This window comes from Aricia agestis, chromosome 6, assembly GCF_905147365.1.
Source record: "Aricia agestis chromosome 6, ilAriAges1.1, whole genome shotgun sequence".
Lineage (NCBI taxonomy): Eukaryota > Metazoa > Arthropoda > Insecta > Lepidoptera > Lycaenidae > Aricia > Aricia agestis.
This window is the reverse complement of record NC_056411.1, coordinates 1,947,760-1,972,772: the sequence shown is the minus strand read 5'-3', so window position 1 is coordinate 1,972,772 and position 25,013 is coordinate 1,947,760. Positions and strand designations below refer to the sequence as shown.

General features: G+C 34.3%; 1 protein-coding gene and 3 non-coding genes across 4 annotated transcripts in view; 2 read left to right on the top strand and 2 right to left on the bottom strand.

Annotated features, from left to right (window-relative positions):
- The window catches only part of LOC121727714 (facilitated trehalose transporter Tret1-like), a 69,432-nt gene extending 47,090 nt beyond the window's left edge, over positions 1–22,342 (top strand). Inside the window, exons 2-5 of the mRNA XM_042115693.1 lie at positions 2,159–2,340; positions 5,044–5,200; positions 14,746–14,933; positions 20,397–22,342. Of these exons, the coding sequence (XP_041971627.1) occupies positions 2,239–2,340; positions 5,044–5,200; positions 14,746–14,933; positions 20,397–21,425 (1,476 nt within the window). The 5' untranslated portion in view covers positions 2,159–2,238 and the 3' untranslated portion in view covers positions 21,426–22,342. The remainder of the gene's footprint in view (positions 1–2,158; positions 2,341–5,043; positions 5,201–14,745; positions 14,934–20,396) is intronic.
- Positions 6,439–6,510, top strand: Trnag-ucc. The gene has a single exon. It is a non-coding gene; the product is annotated as a tRNA-Gly (tRNA).
- Trnag-ucc lies at positions 19,283–19,354 on the bottom strand. Its single transcript has one exon. It is a non-coding gene; the product is annotated as a tRNA-Gly (tRNA).
- Positions 22,343–24,400: 2,058 nt separating the features above from the next.
- On the bottom strand, positions 24,401–24,472 carry Trnag-ucc. Its single transcript has one exon. It is a non-coding gene; the product is annotated as a tRNA-Gly (tRNA).
- Between the last annotated feature and the right edge of the window lie 541 nt (positions 24,473–25,013).

Genomic DNA, 25,013 nt, shown 5'->3' with positions numbered 1-25,013 from the left:
ACACTCCCATCAAAAGGCAGGTGATGTGATTTTTACCCGACTGCCAGGAGGGTTTTTTGGGAAACTTGTTCTGTTACATTTCAATTTTTTATCTCGTGTGTTTTAACTAATAATAATTATTATCTAATCATTATACAATCGTATTGTTTATCACTTCTATTGAATTTAAGTTATCTAACCTTTGAATAGATTTTTCGTAGAATACTTACAATATCATCATTATCACTATTATTCGTCAATCATTATTAATATATAAATATATAAATTAAATATATTTAGAGGATATTAATTTCCTATGAGAAATAGCGTATATTATCATAAAATAGGTAAGTAGTTATAACGAACTGACAGTCATACAAACATAATTTCAGAAATTGCTAATTATATTTTAACTTCATAGTCTACTACTGACGCACGTAAACGGCATGTTTACCAGAGTAAGCGAAAACATTCGATAATAATATAAACAAACAACTAATAGGATGTTATAAACAAAGGTATTTATAAATGTTAATAATCCGGTTAACTGAAAACAACATGCTATTTAATAAAATCCTCCCTTGAACAAAAACTTTTCTTTAAGTTATTAAATCATTTGAAAATATGTAATATTGTGACGCTTTTGTATGTTGTTTGTGTTTTTCAAAATCATTTTGGATGAGAATGAGAGACAATGAAGTTAAAAAATATTTTATTAGGTATTTTTTTTGCAAATAGGACATTTGGTGCCTGATGAAAATTGTCAATCCTCCCATTTTTTCCCCTTCCTGCTGTTTTTCTGTTATTTTATGTCTAAGTATAATAAGTAATTCTTATGATCACCTTTTTATGGCCGAGGTGACCATAATAATTACAATAGATAATTACTATTCCTCGATCTTATGCAGTTTTTCAAAATTATAAAAATATAATAATAGTATAAAATATAATGAACTGTAAACGCTATAAAATAGCATAGCTCTATGTGTACTACAAAATATATAGCGAGCAAAGACCTCAAACAAGCAGGTCAATGGTGCGTTGTTTGGATTCTAATTTCATGCTATTATATACCTTACTACCTTGGAATACGGCGAGCTATTTACGAGTTGAACTATTTTCAATCGCAAGGTTCATCCGGGTTTCAGTCCAGACGTCCCAGAAATGAAAGGACGGACTTTTTAAATAGTTTGACGGACTTCTTGATTTTTGTTCTAGTTATAGGACAGTTATGACGTTTTGACGAATGAACTTTAAGTGGCTGAGGGTTAGACTAAAATAGAACTAGTAATTGGAGATTTGGAGTGTGAGAATTAGATAAATAGAACATAGACGTTGTATGAAGCATGTAGATGTGACGTTACATCGCCTTCAAAATAAGCAAATGAACACTATCCACCTTACTAATATTTTATTAGTACTAAGGTGTATAATGTTAATTTTTTAATATCAATACGTCTACACACCTAATTTTCTACGTTTTGCCTTTGGTTGATACCTAGAAATAGAAAGTAGTATAGTACGCTAGTAACTATGTAGAAACGTCGCTTGGTGGACAAGGATAATAATTATAGACAAGACTTTTTGTAACAATTATTTTATTTGCAATACATGTACGTATTAAATTTTTTTCTACACGGTAACTTTTGCTTGATCTCACGAGAGTTTAGGTAGGGGGAGTTGAATCTCACAATATATTCATTGATCGTTAAAAACTTTTCACATACTATACGAATGCCCCCTTTAGGAAGTAAATCAAAAGTTTCAGAAACAGTAGTTGCATAAACAGTAGTAAACTGCTGTCTTACAAATGACTAATTGACATTGTTTTGACGATCCCATGACGTCACCTCACAATAGTTCAACACTTCAATAGTGATGGGAGTCGTAAGTTATCAGTCGCCGCTGCGACTGCTTAGATAACGGACAATTTGAAGATCGCGCAAAAAACAGTGATATATTATCGAAAAAATATAGGGAAATAAAATAAATAATTAAAAAAAAATGAAATTGAATGTAATTTTGATGAATTAAAATATGTAACATAATATAAAAATTATATTTCATGTGATAAAGGTACATTTTTCTTTCCTTGAGAATTTGATGTCTCCATTTATTTGTTGTTTAAACTTACATTTTCATTTTATAGTAAACTAATAGACTTTTATTTTTGTTTCAGATCGTTGAAATAAGATGAAGACTTAAACAACTTAGTGTCGTTAGTTATTTTTGTGACAAAGTGATATAAAAACCGCATTTATGTGTGAGAAAACGTGTTTCAACGAGAAGATGGCGAACTTGGAGGAGACGAGGGTGATGATGATTAGGTCGGAGGAGGGGAAACACGGCTACTGGCGGCAGGTAATGATATATTTAATTTTTTCTACTATAAGTATATTCCTAAAACTTATAATTTAATTTTAAATTACTCTAATATAGCAAAGAGCGCAGTTTTTTTTTCATATTTAGGAAAGACCGTTTTAGCGCGAACGGCCGGCAACTTACTTGTGATTCCTCAGGAGTGATGGTTAGCGCTTGCCATCAGGTGATACATTAGTTTACTTACCTTCTATTTTTTTGCAAAAAGTTGTTGAACTCACTTGCGATCCCGCCAGTATTATGTGTGATGGTAAATGCTTGCTATTAGTTGACTTACCTCCCATTTTGTGCAAAAAAGTTGTCCTTATTTTTCGATAATATGCTACTAGTTAAAAGCAAACAACGAACTAGTGTTCGTTGTTTGATCTATATGTATGTCTTTCGGGACAAAATAATTTTATCAAGCCGAGGCTGACTGCATGAGCCGTAGGCTTTAAGTTGTCGTTAAAGTAACTAATTTTTAAACAAAAAAAAGTGCTATCTTACTGCATTGACAAATTCAGCAAAAATGCCATAAGATAAAATTATAGACAAATGTTTTGAAAACCAATTAGTTTACATTTACATATTAATATATAAATATCCATAATTTATTAGCGGCATGTTCTAACAGTTTATCGACATATTTACACATTCTTAATAAAAGTAATTAAATGTGTCATCAATTTTAAACCGGCATGAATTCTCTAATTATGTATTAAAGTTTCATAACATAGTCAATAAAATATATATGGCAGTGTGTCGGGCGTTGACCTGCCAAATGTTCCGACCAATCTAGAGGACGCATTCAGATAAAGTGGCTAGGGATGTGCTTCAACTATTATCGATTTTTTATTTTAATATCGATTTTTTTAATCCAATGAGTATAACAATAGGTGACAAAATGTTTCAAATACAGAACTACTTATGGTAACATATTAATTATAAAAGCAATTAAAATAAGTCTGCTCGCTTCTGTCTACCAGCGGAAGTTTATTAAACGAATCAATACACTTGAACTTGCTATTGTTTTGTTATCTTTATATGAATGTTCACTGAAACATAAAGCTATCAATAAGGCCGTATGTGAGAAAACAATGCGTTTACTTCGCATCCAATAAATTGTAGATGGAGTTTACAATAGCAATTTCCCTTCTAAATGGGTCGAGCGAAATTACATTCAAATGTTATCCGATATACTGAACGGCAGTAAATAATAAAGCTTTCACTGTATTTACTGAGACATAAGTAAATACCTGCTACCTGGTTTTATTGTGGGGATAAGATTTAAGACTGTTAAATCTAAATAAATTTATTTTATCTAAAAATAGGACAGCTCACAAAAGGGTGAGTTTAATAAAAAGAGTTGTAAATATACACGAAATAACTTAAAAATTTTATTATACTAATATTGTAGTTCTTCAAAATTGAGGAGTTTTAACAGACAGAAATACAAATTCTTTTAGAGTTTTGGATATTGATTTCCAAATTCCAATTAAGTTTACAAGCCGTAACGCTTACCATAAACAGTTATTTGAAGAATGTTTCTTTGCCTATACATTTTTAATCAAATTCCATATTTTATGACCGCATTGTAATTTAAAAAAAATATGGTTATTAATTTGTTTGTTTATTTAATTTTAAACTGTTTATGTAACCTAAATAATTTGTTTTAATAAAACTATAGGCAGTTAAATTTTTATACCATGTAGCCAGTTATAAAATACTTGACTATTAACACTATGACAATAACACGTAAAGTTGGCTCTACCAACCTCTACCAAGAAAGATAACTCACACAAAAATGTTTCGAAAAAAGCACATCCCTACCTGCCATTAACACACTGTACATGGTGCTCCAACAGTGATCGATTCCCTACGCCCTGCTACATCTGTAGCTGTATCATAAATCAACTCCGAATCTGATATTTATCGCCTACACCACACAGTTAATTTTGCAGTGGCAATTAGTAGATGTAACTTGTCAGGATATTTTCAGGCTTACCCGTTGCCAAGTTAAATAAAACCCTTTGGCTTCCGACATTGTCTGATGTTACAGGTGAGTGAAGTTGTGCCTTGTCAGCCAAATGAATCGGCCTTCGTATTCGTACTTTGAAGTGATTAATCTGAGCTCTTGGGCTATGTCACGGATGAAACATAGCGTGTTTGAAATAGAGAGCCTATACGTAACGTGTTTTGAATTTTGATAGGGTTTCCTCTACGGTGCAGTGGTCTAAAATATTAGAAATATTTACAATAACAAAGATATTGTGTCTTTAATCAACCGGGAAGTGACTTGTGTCTGTCTATCCAATATTTCGACACGAGTAGGTTTACCGATTCATGTGGTAGGTAGGGAAGTATGTCATTAATTCCATTTGTAGGTACTGCAGACTGCATAGTTCACTGCAGTCTGCAGTTTAATTATTGTCGAGTATGAACGTGTAAATGAGTACAATATTTACACAAAATCGTGGTTACAATCATAACCTGTGATTGTTAGCCTTTCGTGGAGACCAGTCTTGTGGTGTGTGCGGCTCTCAATCTTTTCTTTATGCAGGCCACAAGGCCTGCATAAAGAAAAGATTGAGGTTAAGTATAGCTGGTGTAGACTAGAGGTTTCTGAATACTAAATTATCACCTACGTTTAGCCTACGTTAGGACGGCGATTGGCCGATGATGACGATGATGAATTTCTCTTTGCAGATCCTGACCGCCCTAGCCGTGTCCCTGGGTCCGTTCGCGGCGGGGCTCAGCAAGGGCTACATGTCCCCGGCCATCGCGTCTCTTCAGGACAACGGGAACGCCACCTTCTCCGTTTCAGACCATGACGCCAGCTGGATCGCCAGCCTGAGTCTACTGGGTAAGTAATTTCTTCGTTCCCAGGGTGCTGGTAGTGGTAAAAAAGGGCTGCATTTGGCGCCCCAGGTGGTCTCCCAGCGTCGCTCCCCCCTAAGGCTGCGTTTCCACCGGAGATGAGGAATATGTTTTACAAGAATAGAATCGTTGCGCTGAACGTGGTCAGGCAAATGAAGCGTTTCTATTGGTTCTCAAAAACACATTTCTCGCAACGCAGCTTAGCTCAACTCCGGTGGAAACGCAGCCTAACGCCGCTAAGTCCATGCTTTCAGTTTATGACGTCCATTAGCAACAAACATTCTTAAATTGCTCCTCGATCCTCCTACATACTAAATAATACCTCAAGCTTCAATAATTCGCTATGTAAGGCTTGGTGGCAAAAAAAACTAAATCGTCTATTTCATAAAAAAAATACGGTTTAACATTTTTTACTTTGCAACTCTAAGTATTATATTAGAGATCTTTGGTATAAAACAATGACTTAATAAAACGTGTGTCTAAAAAGTGAATAAATTAAAAAGTGGCAACATCGTGTTGCGACTAGGGCTTACAAATTAATTATTTAGTAAACTATGCGATGGCTCACCCTAGAAGCTATCTTATGAACAAGAAACTGACTAAATTAAGGGTGGTGCCATGCACAATATTCCTCTTAGTACAAAAAAGTTCTAAACACCCTAACTCAATTTAACATAAGAGTAAAAGTTAACTAAGTAGAAAGTTAAGCCGCATGATTACATCTTACAGTTAACTGGTATTATCTGACTAGTATCAATCACTCTCGTTTATCTCGAGCTTAACTGTTAATTAACTTAAGGATCGATCACACTTGGCTGACTTGCGTCCTGATTATAGGCCAGTTATTGGTTGTATTAGAAACGAATAACGGATGATCCAAAAAGGTCTTTGATAATAATGATATAAGCTAAGTTATTTTTTATTTAATTTGTCAATCCCGCGGAAATTGTATTTTTTCTGCAATATCCTCTGTCCTTTTCCGTGTCTCAAAGAATCTCCATATCAAATTGCATCAAATTTCAACGTGACAGACGGTTAAACATTCCCAATTTTAATATTATTTATGTGTCTTTAGTCTTCACTCTTTTATTTCCGGTACTTTACATTACAATGTTTGTCCTGCACTCTGCAACAGATGTTTATAAAACAAAATACTGTTTAGCGCCTAATAATGTTAACAGACATCAAACGTTCATGATTATTAATTTCGCATTCAGAAAGCAGGCGTTGGTGGTGTAATGGTCAGCATAGTTGCCTTCCAAGCAGTTGATCCGGGTTCGATTCCCGGCCAACGCACACTTTTGTATTTGTTCATAGAGTCTTATAGAAGTTTTCACAACATAATTTACATGGATGTTTTTGGTTCTCTCTATAATTCAATTTTTATGGCTTAAACGGGAATTAAGAAATAAAGCCATTTATCATCATGGCGTGACTGCCGCACATTATTACATAATTATATTGTGGTAATAAAATTAGCATAACATTAATAAATGATTTGTTACTTTGTTCAATAAATAAAACATGTCGACAAACTATTTCACGCCATTTCTTTGCGATTACACAATAGTTCTTTAACCGACTTCCTCGAAAAGGAGGTGTTAACATTATTTGGGACTTTTTTCTATAAATCGTACATATTATAGAATCTATTAGGTTGCTTTGTTGTAATAATATCTTTAGGTTTATCGACGAATGCACGAATAAAAACATTAAACTGACTGTGATGAAAGGTTGTCGATGATGATGATGACATTTTTCCTTGCAGAGGTGAAGGGAAATAAGGAAAACTAATAATTGTCCGCCACACGCCGCGCCGCGCCGTCACTCGGCAGCCTCCTGTGCAAAGTCGGAGGACACTGCAAGCTAAAATTTAGGAGAATTTTTTTTTAGATATGATTTATCATACTCATAGTAGTGTCTTATGGCAGATAAGAGTTATTAGTAGAGCGTAAAGCTGTTATTATTATTAAGTCAAAGCACAACATACAAAGCGTCTAGGGTTGGCTTAGAAAAGCTTTAAAATTTCTACTCCAGAGTTATTATTAGTTAACTAGATGATCGCAGCTCCGTTGCACCAAAATTAGTGTATCGCGCGGGAACTGTACATTTTTTCGGGATAAAAAGTATGCTACGTCCTTTCCCGGGACTCAAGGTATCTCCATGCCCAGTAAAATCGGTTCAGCGGTTTGGGCGCGAAGAGGTAACAGACAGACAGACAGACACACTTTCGCATTACATATAATATTAGTATGGATAGTATGGATATTTTGATAATGTACAAAATTCTGATCCATAATTTTTATAGCTTACTCGTATGCCTTATAACTCCCTCTCCCCCTTTCTCATTCCGTTAGCTTACAGTAGTTATTTGAGGCTTATAATTAACTGATCACCAGAAATAGTAACTTTTCACAGATAAAAATAGTAAACGATCACCAAAATACAGACCACCATTTTAATGTAAAATGATAACCAAAGATTTAACATCTTAAAACCAAAAATAGTAAATGATCACTAAAATAAGTAAATGATCACCAAAATTAGTAAATGATCACCAACATTATACTAGCATTTTAAAGTAAAATGATCACCAAAATTAGTAAATGATCACCGACATTATACTAGCATTTTAATGCAAAATTATCATCAAAGATTTATTATCTCGCTTATCGTATTTATGCAAAATGACTCCTATCTCCAAATAAATCATTGTTACTTAAACCAAAAGTAGTAAAAGATCACCAACATTATACGTTAGCATTTTAATGTAAAATTATAACCAAATATATTTTTATTTAGCAAATATCCTATTAAAGAGAAGAAGACAGATAGACGGACAGACAGACATAGAAGTCTTAGTAAAAGAGTCCCGTTTGTATAGTCTGTTCACTAGGAAATGTCCAGATTCCACTCGAAAAAGGATAATGTTTTGCTATTGTTTGTTGAATTGCCGATAGTAAAACCACTTTGCCGTCACTTAAGAGTTAGAGCAATCCAGCAGTGTTGATACTTGATGAAATTATCATGTAAATAAAACTTTAATAAAACTTCGCTTATTATACTAAAAAAGGATTGATTCCTAACACTCGACTTACTCGTAAGGTATAACAAATATTACTGACTAGAAAAGGTTTAACTTTTCTTGAAGCGCTCGTAGGTAGAAAATGCATATGAAAAGGATCAAGGTCAGTCGTTCCGAGTATTGCAGATGCACGTGGTCGGCGGCAAACTGGTTTTACTATCGGCAATTCAACAAACAATAGCAAAACATTATCCTTTCTCGAGTGGAATCTGGACATTTCCTAGTGAACAGACTATACCCTTTGGGTACAAAACCTTAAAAACGGGACTCTATTACTGAGACTTCGATGTCAGTCCGTCTGTCCGTCCGTCTGTCTTTCTGTAGGGCCTAGGCTGTATCTCAAGAACCGCTCCAGCTAGACTTCTAAAAATTTCACAGATTGTGTATATCTGTTGCCGCTATAACAACAAATACTAAAACAAAATAAAATTATTATTTAAGGGGGGCTCCCATACAACAAACATTTTTTTTTTGGCCTTTTTTGCTCGATATCAATAATGGCAAACGGAAGGCACGTTGATATTTTCGCAAAGGCCTTGATTATATTATGTTAACTTCAATAATTAGGTAATAATAATAATAAAAAATAATTTAAAAGGGGCTCCCATACAAAAACACAATTTTAGGTCTAATTTTGTTCTATAACGGTATGGAACCCTCCATGTCCGACTCACACTTGGCCGACTATTTTTTTAATAATATGCTTACATATTTTGTCAATCGTAGTGATTAATTTGGACAGAAATAGCGCATTGATTTGCTCACAAGGATTTGGTGATCATTTACTATATTTGGTGATCATTTACTATATTTGGTGGTCATTTACTATATTTGGTGATCATTTACTTTATTTGGTGATCATTTGCTATATTTGGTGTTCGATTACAATTTGAAGTGTTGTCATGACTAAAATAGCTGGTAGTATTGCAATTTTAGACTTTATTTTTTTGGTGTTAATTATCTTTTTTTGGTAAACAAGTGTAGGGTATCAGTGCATTTTTTGGTGGTCATTATATTTGTTCCCGTTATTTGAATACATTTGCAGCTACAATCACATAATCTATATAATATATAGAACTCAAAGGTGACTGACTGACATGGTGATCTATCAACGCACAGCCCAAACCACTGGACCGATCGGGCTAAAATTTGGCATGCAGGTAGATATTATGACGTAGGCTTTCGCTAAGAAAGGATTTTGATCAATTCCACCTCAAAGGGGTTAAAATAGGGGATGAAAGTTTGTATATAATAATACTTCTTAACGCGAGCGAAGCCACGGGGAAAAGCTCGTTAAGTATAAAATATAATATAATATTATGTAATATTCAATATATTGCAGCATTTTTTTTTATTATGCACAATGTGTACCGACACCGGTGTCCGATCATTAATGTCATGATGTGTGGCATATATTTTAATCGACAAATTGGCTCTCAAATATTTCCTCTCTCTTGTAAAATTTCAGCCAGGTGCCTTACTCACGAAACTGATATCGATTTTGATTTTCGATTTCAGCGGTTTTTTGACACTTTAGACATCTAAAATATGTCTAAAAAATGTCAAAAAACCGTTGAAATCGAAAATCGAAATCGATATCAGTTTCGGGAGTAAGGCCCCAGTTTAGTTTTTCTCGGGTTTTCACACTAATCTAACCAATACTTCTCATGTAAATATCCTATGAAGATAAAAAAGGTCTCATATTTTGATACCTAAGCTTGTAGAACTACGCTTACACAGACAATATGTTATCGTGGAATAAAACATAGAAAAACCAACATTGGAGGAAAAAAAAATGTGTATTTTTTATTTATTGGCTTTCTTTTTAAATCTAGCGTATTAGATGGTTCTTTTTTAATTTAAAAAGATAGAGGAGGTTTTTGTCTTAAATAAATGTCTTTACTTCTATGCTCTGAATCAGATAGTTTAGAAGTTATAACGATTTTCTTATTAAGTATTGGTCCGATTAGTATGAGAGCCAGAGAATTTATTTTTCAAAAGTTAGAGAAAAAAAATTGATAGCCAATTTGTCAATAAAATATGCCTTTAAAGGACCACCAGTGTTGGGAGTGTTGGGACACATTCTATAATATTATAGCTTCATATATCTCTAGGTGCTCTGAGAAACGGCCTTAGCCAGTAATACCCCGAAGGCAGCAGTACATAATTTAGTAGACAGTTATACACAGACAAACACACACCATGAACATTCTAACCATTGTGAGAGACAGTTTCATCTCACTGTTGTCTACAGAATGACAAACGGACTGTGTGTACTGTGTATAGTGTTGAAAGAGTCCTTAAAATAATAGAGCTTTCTTTGGTTGTTATTTTACAATAGGTTGTGAAATATTAATAAACCTTTGTTTGCTTGCAAGATTTAAGTAATATTCTGTAGTTAGATGGCAGTAGAATAACATACTAAAGAAGAAAATAAAAGTAGCGTATTTTTCATAATTGAAAAAAAAACGCTTTTCTTCAAATATTAATATATTTTATGCATAAAAGTATTGATAATACTTTCTGATGTTGTATTATAACAAATTGAAAATCCTTTTTTATTCAAGTAATAATAACTTAGTAAGTCACTTATGTGTCCTTCGCTCTACAAAAATCTAGTTTTAACTTATTGAATATATGTACTTATTCTATTAAATCATTAATGTATTCTGATGCAAAATTTTCCGAATGCAATATAGTGTTTTAGCTCTAGACATAAACGTAGGTTCGGAGCCCACGTCCTTAAACTCGTAGTTATATAGCCTCCGTAAAAGCCTCGTAAAGTATCCTGGGATCATAAACTATACGTGCTATATTAAAGTAGTCTGAATAATTAAATCGAGCTAATATAGTCCTTGTTACGATGGAATACGATCTAATACAACCTGCTGTCCCTTCAGGGTTGACAGCAGAATCACCTGGGGACAGAAATAGAATTTTATATGATCTGGAAGAAGGACACCCGCGTTGAAGGGAGATTAAAACAACAAATATGCAATAGAATGTGCTATCAGAGAAGTTGATTCCTAGGTAGATGGGGGACCTACGTAGTTTGGTCGCGTTATGTCAAACTCAGCCGACAGATCACAATTAATATTGAATTGACATGATCCGACCAAATGACGTTGGTCTGTTAACTGCCTAGGAATCAATTTCCTCGATGGTACATAATCTATCTATCATATTATATTTTGTATGGGCACATGACCATGACGCTCGCTGGGGTACTTGCCCATGCAAATAACAAAATATCACTCTTTCAGCACTGCTACTTTTACAGTGAACTCAATATAAGGGGCACATACACAATTACACACCCAAAAGTATTATCACTTTATTTAGTTACACTCTGTATACTGCTTTATATACAGTATGTAAAAAAAATAGGTGATAATACTTTAGGGTGTGTACGTGTTCCTTGTAGAGAGTTCACTGTGAAAGTAGCAGCTCTGAATTTTGTTACGGCCTGTATACTTTTTTACTGTAGCTTTACGTTTTGCGGTTATTTTTTAGACTTAGAGTATTTAACAATAGGTATTAGGTTTTAAATTTTTATTCCATAAAACCTTTGAAAGATACCTAATAAACTAGACTATAATAAAATGCAATGAAACAATGTATTTGACATCCCTGAAACAGATTTACATTGTTCTAAAGAAACAGCAATAAATTGCGAATTTTACGATAATCCACATTAACAATACACCACTTTACTTTCATTTAAATTGCTTGTACGCTTGTATCTGATTCTGTATTATTTTACATGCAGAACAGGGCCCACAATATTATACATCTTATTAGAAACTGGTCCTAAAACAGACCCTTGCGGAATACTAAGTTGAAAGCAGGAAACAGTTGATATTTACAAACTTAAATATTATCTAGCATCAGGTACTAACGTAACAGATACAAAATACCGATATATTGCCGCAAATCCTAATACATAATGTCCATTTATCAAATATATAATATAGAAATTAGAAAGGCGTACTTTGTCCAAGGGTCTCGAATCTCCATTTGAAATAGAAGCAATAAATGTCAGAGAGACACAATTATGAAATGGCGAAGTCAATTAGCCCCTGGCGCAGTTTCACATAAATTTAACATCGGAATTAATATTGATTCAAGAATAATGAATGACAAAATGTTGAAATACAGTTGTACCTTGACTCATACAGTTAGCTTAGGATTTCAATAAGAGATAAGTGATAAACCTTTCTTAATACTATATTAATTATTCATTGCTGACGTTCGAAAAAAGAAAGGAAGAAGTTCGAAAAAAAGGGCACTCTATCTAAAATAATATGACGAGTTATAAACGATATAATACGAAAATAAATATTGTTATATAAAATAAAAAACATAAACACTCCTGAGTTCTGACTAATACAATGGCCCTTTGGTCGAGACGAGTCACAAAATTGTACATTTAATAATAATATGAAGTTTTGTGATCCGTCTGATTTGGACCGTAACTATAAGCACAAAATAAACAGTGCAGTGGCAAATCGTATTTCCGACATTGTGTTTATTTTGGTACTGAGCAATGTTAAAACAAAATATAACAAACTGTGATTTACGGAGCTCGATCGTTTTGGAGAATCGATTTTGGAAATAAACTCGATTGATCGATGGCATTCCGTACGATTTAAATCTTCAATTTTCGAATTCTTTAGAGCGCTATACACATTTTCTTTGTTTTGATTTAGAGAGTGGCGTTTAATAAATATTTTATGTGAAAATATTTAAAATAAATTATAATAATTTGTCAAGTCGACCTTAGTTTCAACGACACGACATTAGGACTACCTACTACCTACATTTTGTAAAAAAATACTGACTATCATATTTTTTTCAACTCTTGTCTCTGGGACTCAGCTGATCTCAGACTGGCTGTATAAGCATTGTCTAATAGTATCTAAGATTCAATAAAAAAACTATAATCCATTTTCAATTTGTCACCTTGTTGTCAACAGACTTCAACCATAAATAAAAGAGTATAATTCGTATGCATAGGCTTGTCACTCAAAATCTGTCATTTTTCCTAGTGTGTGTGTTGTAGTGTGTGTAATGTCTTATTTGTTAAAAAAATGTATGATAAAAGCATAATTTCAAAATAATATTAGCTCGATGCACTCCTTCACCATATAAACTATAACTGTGCAAAATTTAATTCACCTACGTTTCCCCATTTTTCGTCAAAACTTCAAAAGGGATACAAAGTTTTTGGCTCACGTATTAATATATAGATTTCTTTTATTTAGGAAGCTGCTTAAAAATAATGTTGTGAATAAAAGAAGATACTAATTCCTTTGAAATTGCACTGAAAACCTTGTCGCTAGAATACACATAGGAGAAACTGCCGACTCTGAAATAAAAGTCGGACAGAATTGCCTTGAGTTCCCAACGGAACAAAAATAAACGGCTGATCATGTTTATTTCTGTCTGTTCCGTTTTAACTGATACGTTAAATGCTTCGATTCCTGATCGGAAAATCTGTGCTTTAGGAATATTTGCATGGGAGACATCAGACAAGGAATTTTGAATATTTATTCATTAACATTTTAAGGCATTCATCATTGATAACGCATAGTGAATGTTATCATAGTTTTGTATGTCTTTATTTTCAACTAGTTGGTGTCCGCATCTCCGTTGCGCTAAAATTTGTTTATCTCAAGGGAACATCAAAAAGATCCTATATCAGTTTTCGGGACTCAAAGTGTACCAAATTTCAGTAAAATCGGTTCAGCTGTTTAGGCGTGAAGAGGTAACAGACAGACAGGCACACTTTACCATTTATAATATTAGTATCGATGGAGAATACAGGCAAACGTTATGAAATACAAAACAATATCTAATGCTACTGGCTATTGGATACAGCCATCAATAAATATTAACAGTCAGGCTAAATTATAGTCTGTCTTGTGTCTTGTAGCATATACTCTGTAATTCGAATATCCGTTCAATAGCTTGAGATAGACATTTACATTAATCATTACTAATATTAGCGTATGCGAGAGTTTTTATCAAACTCTACTCTTATTGATTTCTCAGCCTTAAGGCATAGTGAGCATACTATTCTACATAAATTAACTGTGTTATTGGATCGTAAATAGGCAAGAGATTGATTATAGAATCAATCTCTTTCCTTTTTTCCAGTATCACAAATGTGAATAATAACTTGATTACAACTATCATGTTATTTTGCCCTAGAAACAATGAAAAATATAATCCTCAACTCATAAGAGTTGAGGATTATATTTTTCCCTACCTTCTTTTTCATTGTTATTAGGAGCATTTTATGACGTCCCTATGACCTTAGTATTTTTACACTAGCTAATTACATGATATATCTAATTCTAGTTACTTTATTATTATAACTAGCCTTTCTTTCTCAGGTGCATTCTTCGGTCCTTTATTATAACTTACCTTTATTCTTTTCTCAGGTGCATTCTTCGGCGGCATGGTGGGTGGTGCGGCCATGTCTTACGGCCGACGAACTGTGTTGCTTGGATGTGCCTTACCGTATGCCCTCGCCTGGCTCCTCACCTCCGTCTCCACCAGCGTCGCTATGCTGTCCGTGACGTCATTCTTCGGAGGGATGCTTATATGCTGCATCACGATGATTACGCAGGTATGTATCCTTTAGTTTTTATTTAATTTTGTTAAGTAAATTGGAACATTATTAGCAGGTATTGCCCATAAAGTTAATATAGCTAGCGGAATAGAGCAACAATCTCGAGCTGTCAAACGAAACCGAAATTGATTTACCTCTGTGTGTAAAAATATGTGTACGGTACGTATACATTTACACAAACATGATTGAACATGAATTCTATGAGATTAAATTGTCAACGTGCCGATAAGTGCCGACTAGGATGTCAAAAAAGAGTTGTGCTGTCATGTATCACACGTCTCTTTTTACCATGCAGTGTTACTGATAGTGACATCTCGATTGCTCAGGCCTTTGTTTATCTATTCCGCTAGGTATATTAACTTTATGGTATTGCCTAATGCATATAACTTTCAGACCACTCCGTAGAATTTTTATTGGATGCTGTTATTATTTTTCTTTTATTGGTCTCTTGTTTATTTAATGTCACCCCGCATTATAGGCTCTTGTAGTTGTAGCAGGTAAATATTATTTCCAAATTGATTCTCATTATTCACGGTATCATGGCAAATCATTTACTAAGTATAGTGTCCATTGCATACTAAGTTTGTATTTGTGTAATACCTCCCACGTAGAATTAATAATCTCTGATCTATATCTATACTAATATTATAATTGGGAAGAGTTTGTTTGTTTGAACGCGCTAATCTCAGGAATTACTGGTCCGATTTGAAAAATTCTTTTACTGTTGGATAGCCAATTTCTCGAGGAAGGCTAAAGGCTATATTTTATCACGCTAAGTATAATAGGAGCGAAGCAATAGAGGAAAATGTGGAAAAAACGGGGGGAAATTATTTGAAAGGGCTTATTTGAACGCGCTAATCTCAGGAACTACTGGTCCGATTTGAAAAATTCTTTCAGTATTAGATATCTCATTGATTGAAGATGGTTATAAGCTATATCTTATCACGCTAAAACTATTAAGAGCGAAGAAATAGAGGAAAATGTTGAAAAAACGGGGGAAATTATATGAAAGGGCCTATTTAACGCGCTAATCTCAGGAACTGCTTATCCGATTTGAAAAATTCTTTCAATATAAGATAGCCCATTCATCGAGGTAGGCTATATGCTATATTTTATCACGCTAAGACTTATAGGAGCGAAGAAATAGATGAAAATGTGAAAAAAACGGGGGAAATTATATGGAATTGCTTATTATATTATGAACTACTGGAGCAATTTTTATGTTATTTGGCAAACATGAAGAATAGACCACATGTACGGTTGCGTGAAATTCCTAAATTACGCAAGCGAAGCCGCGCGGAACATCTATATATAATAAAATCGTAGGAAAGTCAATTCTGTATACTGAATATTTTTGTACAATAAATAATACTTTGGATGTGAACTACTATGGTAACGCGGACGAAGTCGCGGGCAACAGCTAGTCTAAAATATTCCTAAAATGTAATTTCAATTCAAATTTTCCACTATCGAAATTATTTATTTGAATAAAATATTATTCTGTATTCAGACTTAAGTTGCGAAATATATCATATTTACAGCTTTGAATATGGTCTAATACAAATGTTATATGGCTAACAATAACTTTATTTTAAGACCTGAATAACATACAAAACACCTGTGTCCTAGTTGTTATCGCAAATAATATTTGTACTGCTGTCTGGCCACTGTCAGTCGTTACTAGCACAAATTAAAATAGAGTAATGTTCAATGGATACGGAAAAAGCTTGGCTTTTCTGAGTACCCGTTTTTCTGAGTACCTACTATTGAGTCATGAGTTAAAACTGTCCTATTTATACCTACTCGTAAGAAGTACATACTTTAAACTTTCCTTTTATTGTAGACCCTTTTTAATCTAAAAGTTCTAAAACTACTGGTATTATTTTCTATGTTTCTTTATCATAACTCATAAGGTAAAATTCGTTAAGAGGATACACCAGGGGCTAGAGAAATGAAAAAAAAAAGTACGTATAATATCTATAGCTGTCTCCCTTACCTCAAGCCTATACCGCAGAACGCGAAAGAGACAACTGCAGAAAATCAACGATTCGTTGTCCCCTGATTCCTTCTCCAAAACTTAACCGATTTAAGTACTTTTTTCATTAAAGAATAAAAAAAGGCTTGAGCTGTGTTTTATTTTTTTTGTATAATCTAGCCAAATCTGTTTTCTGGATGTTTGAACACAGCGGAAAATCTGGCCATTTTTTTGGGTTTTTGAACGTTCATATCTTCTTTAATAATTAAATTATAAAAAAAGAACATAGGGACATTGTATTAGTGGCCGTTGATATTCAGGAAAAAAATTATAACCCTACTAGCATTATCCAGGGAGGAAACAGGGGACAACGTTTGTATGGAAAAAAGGGCGGTGTGGACTCCTCTTAATCGCGCGGGAACCGTATAATTTTCCGGGATTTTCTGCAAAATCGGTTTAACGGCTTGGGCGTGAAGAGGTAACAGACAGATAGACAGACAGACACACTTTCGCATTTATATTAGTATGGATCTATAATACTCGGGATTACTACTTAACACTATCAGTACCTGGATGACCGAGCTTTGCTCGGTATAGCAAACACTCATTGACTTCGTGTTACTTAATAACGCCATCTGCTGGTCGTTAAAACAATTAGTTGCTTACATAATAGTATTATTATTCGCCAATAGATGTCAGGAAGAGTCATATTTTTCAGTTTATCGATTATCGATAAAACACGAATAAAAATACATTTTCTGAGAATGATTCCTAGCTAGATCGATTTATCGCCCCCGAAACCCCCTATATACATGAAAATCGTTGGAGCCGCTTCCGAGATTCCAATTATCTGTTGAAGAAGAAGAAGAATTGCTATATATATACAAGAATTGCTCGTTTAAAGATAATATAAGATGAGAACGAACGTGAGAAATTAAGCTTTTTAAACAATTGTCATGGGATTATAAATGAAGGTTGTCGTTGCAGTTATGATCCATTGACATTATTGAATTATGGATGAACGCATTCCTTATTTGGAATTTATCGTATGGGACACTTATGGAACAATACTAACTGTGCCATAACTCATAACTTGGCAGTCACACGTTTACTGTCACACTGTAACTGTCACAAAAACTTTTCACAGCAATGCAATGCATACAAACATTACACAAAAAGTTACAGTTAGTTCCCCTGAAACAAGTTTTAAATGTTACGAGGTCAAAAATAAAACTATATGTAACTTTATATTACTTACTTTTTCTTACTACAGTAAAATTTAAATACAGTAATATTTGTGATGGAGCTATTTATTGACTTTGTGACCTCAAAATTAACCCTTTATGTCGTAGTTAGAACATCGTTAAATATTAGGATATTTCTATTGTCTAAATGTGATTACGTAAAACAAGCTTTTTCTTGTTATAATTCTTTCTCATATCATAACATTATATGTAGGTACTTACGCTACATAGGAATCAACTTGAGATCTGCTTTAAGAAATCACTTAGAACAAGGCTAGTTTTGTACGTGGGAGAGCCATGCTTCGGCACGAATGGGCCGGCTCGACCGGAGAAATACCACGTTCTCATAGAAAACCGGCGTGAAACAGCGCTTGCGCTGTGTTTTGCCGAGTGAGTGAGTTTACCGGAGGCCCAATCCCCTACCCTATTCCCTTCCCTACAGTATTCCCTCTTAGAAGGCCGGCAACGCACCTGCAGCTCTTCTTATGCTGCGAGTGTCCATGGGCGACGGAAGTTGCTTTCCATCAGATGACCCGTTTGCTCGTTTGCCCCCTTATTTTCATTAAAAAAATATATAAATAACTAGTGTGTCATACATACACTTATTAATACTTTTTCATAGTGTCTTTCCATAATTTTTCCTCATTCCTGTGGCTCAGATGCCTGCGGTTGATGTTCACATGTTTTTGCCGTTTACGATCCACCTTTTGTTACCTGTGATCGATGGGATTATGGATTTTCCCGAAGAAAGTGCTAGATCATTGTGCTATCTCGTGGAAATTTTAAGCGGGCTCTTTTGTCATTGTAATTTTATTATTTAACGAGAGGTAGCCCGTAAAGCTGCGCTGTTTATCGTGCGGGATCAGTATATAATAATATTTTTGTAAGATAAAAATTATCCCTCCCACCTTGTCCAGAAATAATGTATCTTCTTAATAATTTTTATCCAAATTTGTATTAGGCGCAAAGAAGTATATAAGTAATAATAATAATAAGTAAGTAAGTAAGTCATAATCATAAATACATAACAATGTGTATGATTTACAAAATACAGATAGGTAAATTTATAATGTCTTGTGGTAAAATTAGTATGAATTTTTGTTACTAACAAAGTGGTAAATATAGCGTGCGTTGGCCGGGAATCGAACCCGGATCAACTGCTTGGAAGGCAACTATGCTGACCATTACACCACCAACGTGATAACTGCCTGTTAAATTCCAATCAGCAAATCTTCATAGTTTAATTTGATAATGTAAATACCTATATTGAATTATTTACTACAAGCACTTGTATTTGTACGGTAACGTAACCATGTAAATGCCATAAACAAGGCAATTTTCCCTCGAGGCACACGTTCCTACATGTTCTTGGTAAATGTATTGAAATATTATTTTGTACATCAACAGACTTGCTGCTTAGCTAGTTTAAAAAAATATACTTTTGCTAGAATAATCCCTCTATTTAAACAACAAGAAAGTGACCGAAACGACTGCAGAGATGGTTAAAATTATAACTTACATAGTGTACACTGTACACGTGAACGATGTCAATCTCCTGCCAGCTTAAAAGGAACTTTGTATTGTCGCGGTCGATAAAACATCAAACAAGGATATCGAATATAAAAGTTATAGAACGTTAAAAAGCGACACAAAAATACTCGTCCATTAAAGCTATTTCGTTAAACTTTCGCTTCATCCATATTCTACGCTGAGCCTTTGAATACTGCAATATAAACTGCCACTTTGACTGTTTTTCATTTTCGCCAGTGCAGATAATTTCGCGTCCCAATATTCGCAAAATGCTTTTCCATTCGCCCTCCTTCCTGTTCTGTAATAGAAAATTCAGAACCGGCATACTAATGTGGAAGCTGTTTTTCCTTTTTTAAGGACAATTGGGAAATATCCTACTTTTTGTTTTGGTATTAATAAGGGTATTCATGGGAAAATTACTGGAGAAACAATATTGATGTTTTTTAATACAATGATATCTGGGATTCTCTCGTAGATTTTTAAGATCAATTGTCCGTTTGTGCGTCATTAGAGACAATACAAATGTTTGTAAAAAAAAATTGATTGTTTTCTCCGAAGTATTTGTTCCCGTCATGAGCGTTAACAAGCACTAATTGGACCTTTTGTTTTCTAACAGCCGTGATCCGTGAACTATTCTCGTTCAATATGTGGTGTACAAACAGAAAAACAGGAATTTGAAGAAAGAAAATTAAAATGTTTGTTTGTTCGCAGGTATACGTGACGGAAATAGCCGAAGCGGAGATCCGTGGCTGCCTTAGCTCCGTGCTTAAGATCCTGAACCAGATCGGAATCTTGATCTCCTTCTCCATGGGAGCTTACCTGAGCTGGAACCAGCTTGCCTTAGTCGTTGCGACAGCGCCCATCCTGCTCTTTCTAGCCTTGCTTTTCATACCCGAAACTCCTTCTCTCCTGCTCCTTCGCGAGAAGGATCAAGAGGCGGCGGAATCTCTGCAATGGCTGCGAGGCCCAGACTCAGATATAAGACAGGAGCTGGCGACAATCCGGACGAATATACTCGCGAGTAAGCAGTACAGCCAAGCAGCGAGACTGAGGGCACTCCCGTCAAAGCGTCTGATGAGACCTGTTCTGATAACGTGCGGCCTCATGTTCTTCCAAAAGTTTACTGGTTCCCAAGTGCTCAACTTCTACGCAGTAACCATCTTCAGGAAGACCTTCCGAACGATGAACGCTCACGGCGTCGCCATCGCTACGAGCGTGGTACAGCTGCTAGCTTCGTGTATATCTGGGATGCTGATCGACAACGTCGGTAGACTGCCGCTGCTCATCGGCAGCGGAGTGATGATGTCTATTGCGTTGGCCGGCCTCGGCTCGTACCTCTACTACGACATGGTGTTGAGAACTCAAGTTCTGCCTTTCGACAACCCCGTCACGCCGGGCTACGACTGGATCCCTTTGATTTGCATTCTGATATTCACCATCGCGTTCGCGTTGGGCATCAGTCCCATATCGTCGTTATTGGTCGGTGAACTGTTTCCTCTGGAGTACAGGAGCACTGGCAGCGCATTGGCGACCAGCTTTAGCTACCTGTGCGGTTTCGTGAACGTCAAAACGATGCCCAACTTCAAAGATTACATAGGCCTGTACGGCCTCTTCTGGATGTACGCCGGCATATCTGTCATGTGCCTTCTATTCGTAGTTCTATTCGTTCCGGAGACGAAGGGTCGCAAAATTGACGAGATGGACCCAAAATATGTAGAATCCTTGTGTATTAACCGATAGTTGTAATGTTCTCATAGTTTAAGGTATCCAAATTAGGAGTTTAACTAGGATTTATTTAAAAGTCCCGTCAAGAGGGCTTGGATCACAATGAAATTATAAAATAAGAATAGACTGATTTCTAGTGCCTAAAGTTTGGTCTAGTTGAGCCGCAGTGCTGAGACTTCCACCAGTATTATTTTAAGTGTATTATAGTATAATTTATAACGGTATTATATTTCAACATCACGATCATAATATTAATATTTTCTTTATCTTCTTTATAACATCATTGCTCGCTGTATATATTTCCATTAAAATCATCCATTACCTCAAAGCGTAGATTGGAATTTATAACTAGGCAATAGGTAATATAAAAATAATATCTATTAACAACAATATTAGATTTTTATATTAAGGGTGTTCAAGAATGTTTTCCCAAAATATATTCTATAATATTGACTCAAGGTGTTCAAAATGTAGCATTATTACATAAGTATGAAAAATCTTTGCTATATTTTAAAATTGCTATATATTGACAGTTATCATTGTAAATATACTTAGAATCAGTAGCAGCAAGACTCAGAGGGCCTGTATCAAAATATCTTAGTGGCTCCCAGCCCAAATAAAATAATGTAGCTATGCCTAAACATATTAGCAATAAACAAGGAAAGCCAGAATTAATCAGGAACGATATAGGACTGTTAAATGAATGTTGGTATCCACATCCCACTAAAGGATACTAAGAAAATAAACCGTACAAATACGTAATACCAATAGAATATATTTTAGAATTAGATTAGACTGTTATACAAATATCTAGATTGTCGGTAGACAATTTAAGACAAAGTAAAGTATACAACGGTAACAAAATATACGTAAAAATTTAGATTTTGTAGAACTCCAAGTTCAAAAGTGACAAAAAAATCGAAAGCTTTTTGGTATTAAGCAAGTAGATATTGTAATTTATATTTTTTGTAACTTTGTATTTTAATGTTATTCAAACGATAAAATCATGTTCTTCCAGTTATTGTATAGATGATAAAATATTTTATTACCTATCATAAGGCAAAATTTTGGTGCTAAAGTGGTGCCTTGCATTTTTGAAAATGTATTTCTTATCACGTTATCTCAATATTAGAATATTTTAGCATTTTTTAATAAAAAATATAGATTTTTTAGATATTATGAGAATTCAAAATCATATTGAGAGTAGAATATGAGATAAAGTGATCTATTTTAATTAAAAATAATAAAGTTATAAAGAAAGTTAAAGTAATATTATTATAGTGGATATTCAAAGCATTTTAAACTTTATTGTTTCATAGTTGCTTGTTATAATAATATTTCTTTATTTGCCAATATTTGGATTGTAATAATGTGTCGATTCTATTTATTTACATTAGATGTTATTCTATATGCTGTAAATATAGTTGTAAGTATTGTTAATATTTTGTTTGCCATAGTTGTGTACAGTCAGCTTCGTAAATAATAAGCAACGTTAAAGTCGGATTTGGACTGTCAACTTTAGCAGCTTTCAAAGTTTGTTCTCTGTAGACCACTTCGTAACCAAAATGTTCGCTGTAGACAACTGTTTAATCAACATTGTTTATTTTGCTGATGAAAAGTTTTTATGAAAAACTCTGATGATGTTTACGTAACCAACCAACGTGAATTCCAAATTACCGTATTTATTTCACGTAAATCAAATACATAATATCTTTAAGAAATTTTCCGTTCTTATTAGAAATTCATAACAAGACATTAATATAAATCTTGTCTTTTCTGTTGTTTGGGTTGTCTTTTCTGTAAATTTTTAGGGAAATGTATGATGTCATTTGTATAATGTACACTGTTTTCCAAGTTCACGCTTGGCCGTTGCTCGACCTGTGATATTTATTATGCTGATTGTACCTGTGTTAGTATTACAATTTGTACTTAATGAGTTTCAATGTTTTGATAAAACGCTTATAATGTGATATTTGGTTTTCTTTTACCCGTTTTTCCTTAAATAGTAGCTTTTCCTTCTTCTACTCGACAAGACATACATTTCCTGGTTATGTTTAGTCAATGCTAGTCAACATATTCTGACTGCTGAGATTGACATAATCCAGCAAATTTAACCTAACCGCCTCTTTCTTAGAAAGTCAAACAAAAAAGACGATAATATCTAATATATAAAATTCTCGTCTCTCGTCACAATGTTAGGCCGCGTACTCCTCCGAAACGGTTTTACTGATTTTAAACAAATTTTATATGCGTATTCAGTGGGTCTGAGAATCGGTTACTGGGTACTTTTTATATTGATAAGTGCATTTGTTGAATAAATAATAGTAAATTATTACAACTCGAGACTGACGGCGACCATTGTTTCTGCGACGGGATAGCGATGGACGTTGCCTTGGTGACATACTTGCATGGCAAAGAAACGTTTGCCGAGACAGCTACCTAGCTAGTAATGTATAATATCAAGAAAGTGCTAAGATTAACGGTATGAAAATTACCTTTATTATAACATTGTTACTACTAAAATCATGATATTTTTAGCAAAATATGATTGGCAATAATTCGAACCGGTATCCATCAGAGAAGTTGATTCATAGGCAGCTGACAGACCTACGTTATTTGGTCGGGTTATTGTAAAATTAATATTAGTTTTGACCTAACGGCTGGGTGTGACATAAATCGACCAAATTAAGTAGGTCCACACTCTGCCATATACATATAAATCAACTTCTCTGAAGTCTGATAGTTTATGAGTAATCTCTAGTTGATACTATAAAATAAAATAGCAATAGTTATTTAAGATGTTGCCGATGAAAATACATCAGGCGCGTGATTTAATAGGAGACAGTAGGAATTTTAATGAAGAAGATAATTATTTTAAAGTATAATATTGTAAATACATATTGCAACTTGCAAGACAAAGAAATAAAAGACGTATTATGTATTAGTTTAACTATACAGTTAAATTTTTTTCAGGATGATAATAAAAAGTGTGCGTTGGCCGGGAATCGAACCCGGATCAACTGCTTGGAAGGCAACTATGCTGACCATTACACCACCAACGCCATGTCGTTCATTTGTTAATTTGCAAACAAACATGATTTATTGATGACTAGATGATCCGATGAACTTCGTATCATTGTTCTCCTTACGGCGGTTCCCAATATTTGATCTATCTCTGGTTTGGCCCTACTAGAGATAGAAATAACTCACATTAGACATTAGAGACATATATTTTACGTCAATTGTGAGCTATTCCTATCTCTAGTAGGGCAAAACCAGAGATAGATCAAATATTGGGAACGGCCGTTAGACATTAGGCACATATATTTTATGTCAATTGTGAGCTATTCCTATCTCTAGTAGGGCAAAACCAGAGATAGATCAAATATTGGGAACGGCCGTTAGACATTAGGCACATATATTTTATGTCAATTGTGAGCTATTCCTATCTCTAGTAGGGCAAAACCAGAGATAGATCAAATATTGGGAACGGCCGTAATGTGAGCTATTCCTATCTCTAGTAGGGCAAAACCAGAGATAGATCAAATATTGGGAACGGCCGTTATACAAACATTCTCTGGACTTCCGCGAATATTTCAAAAC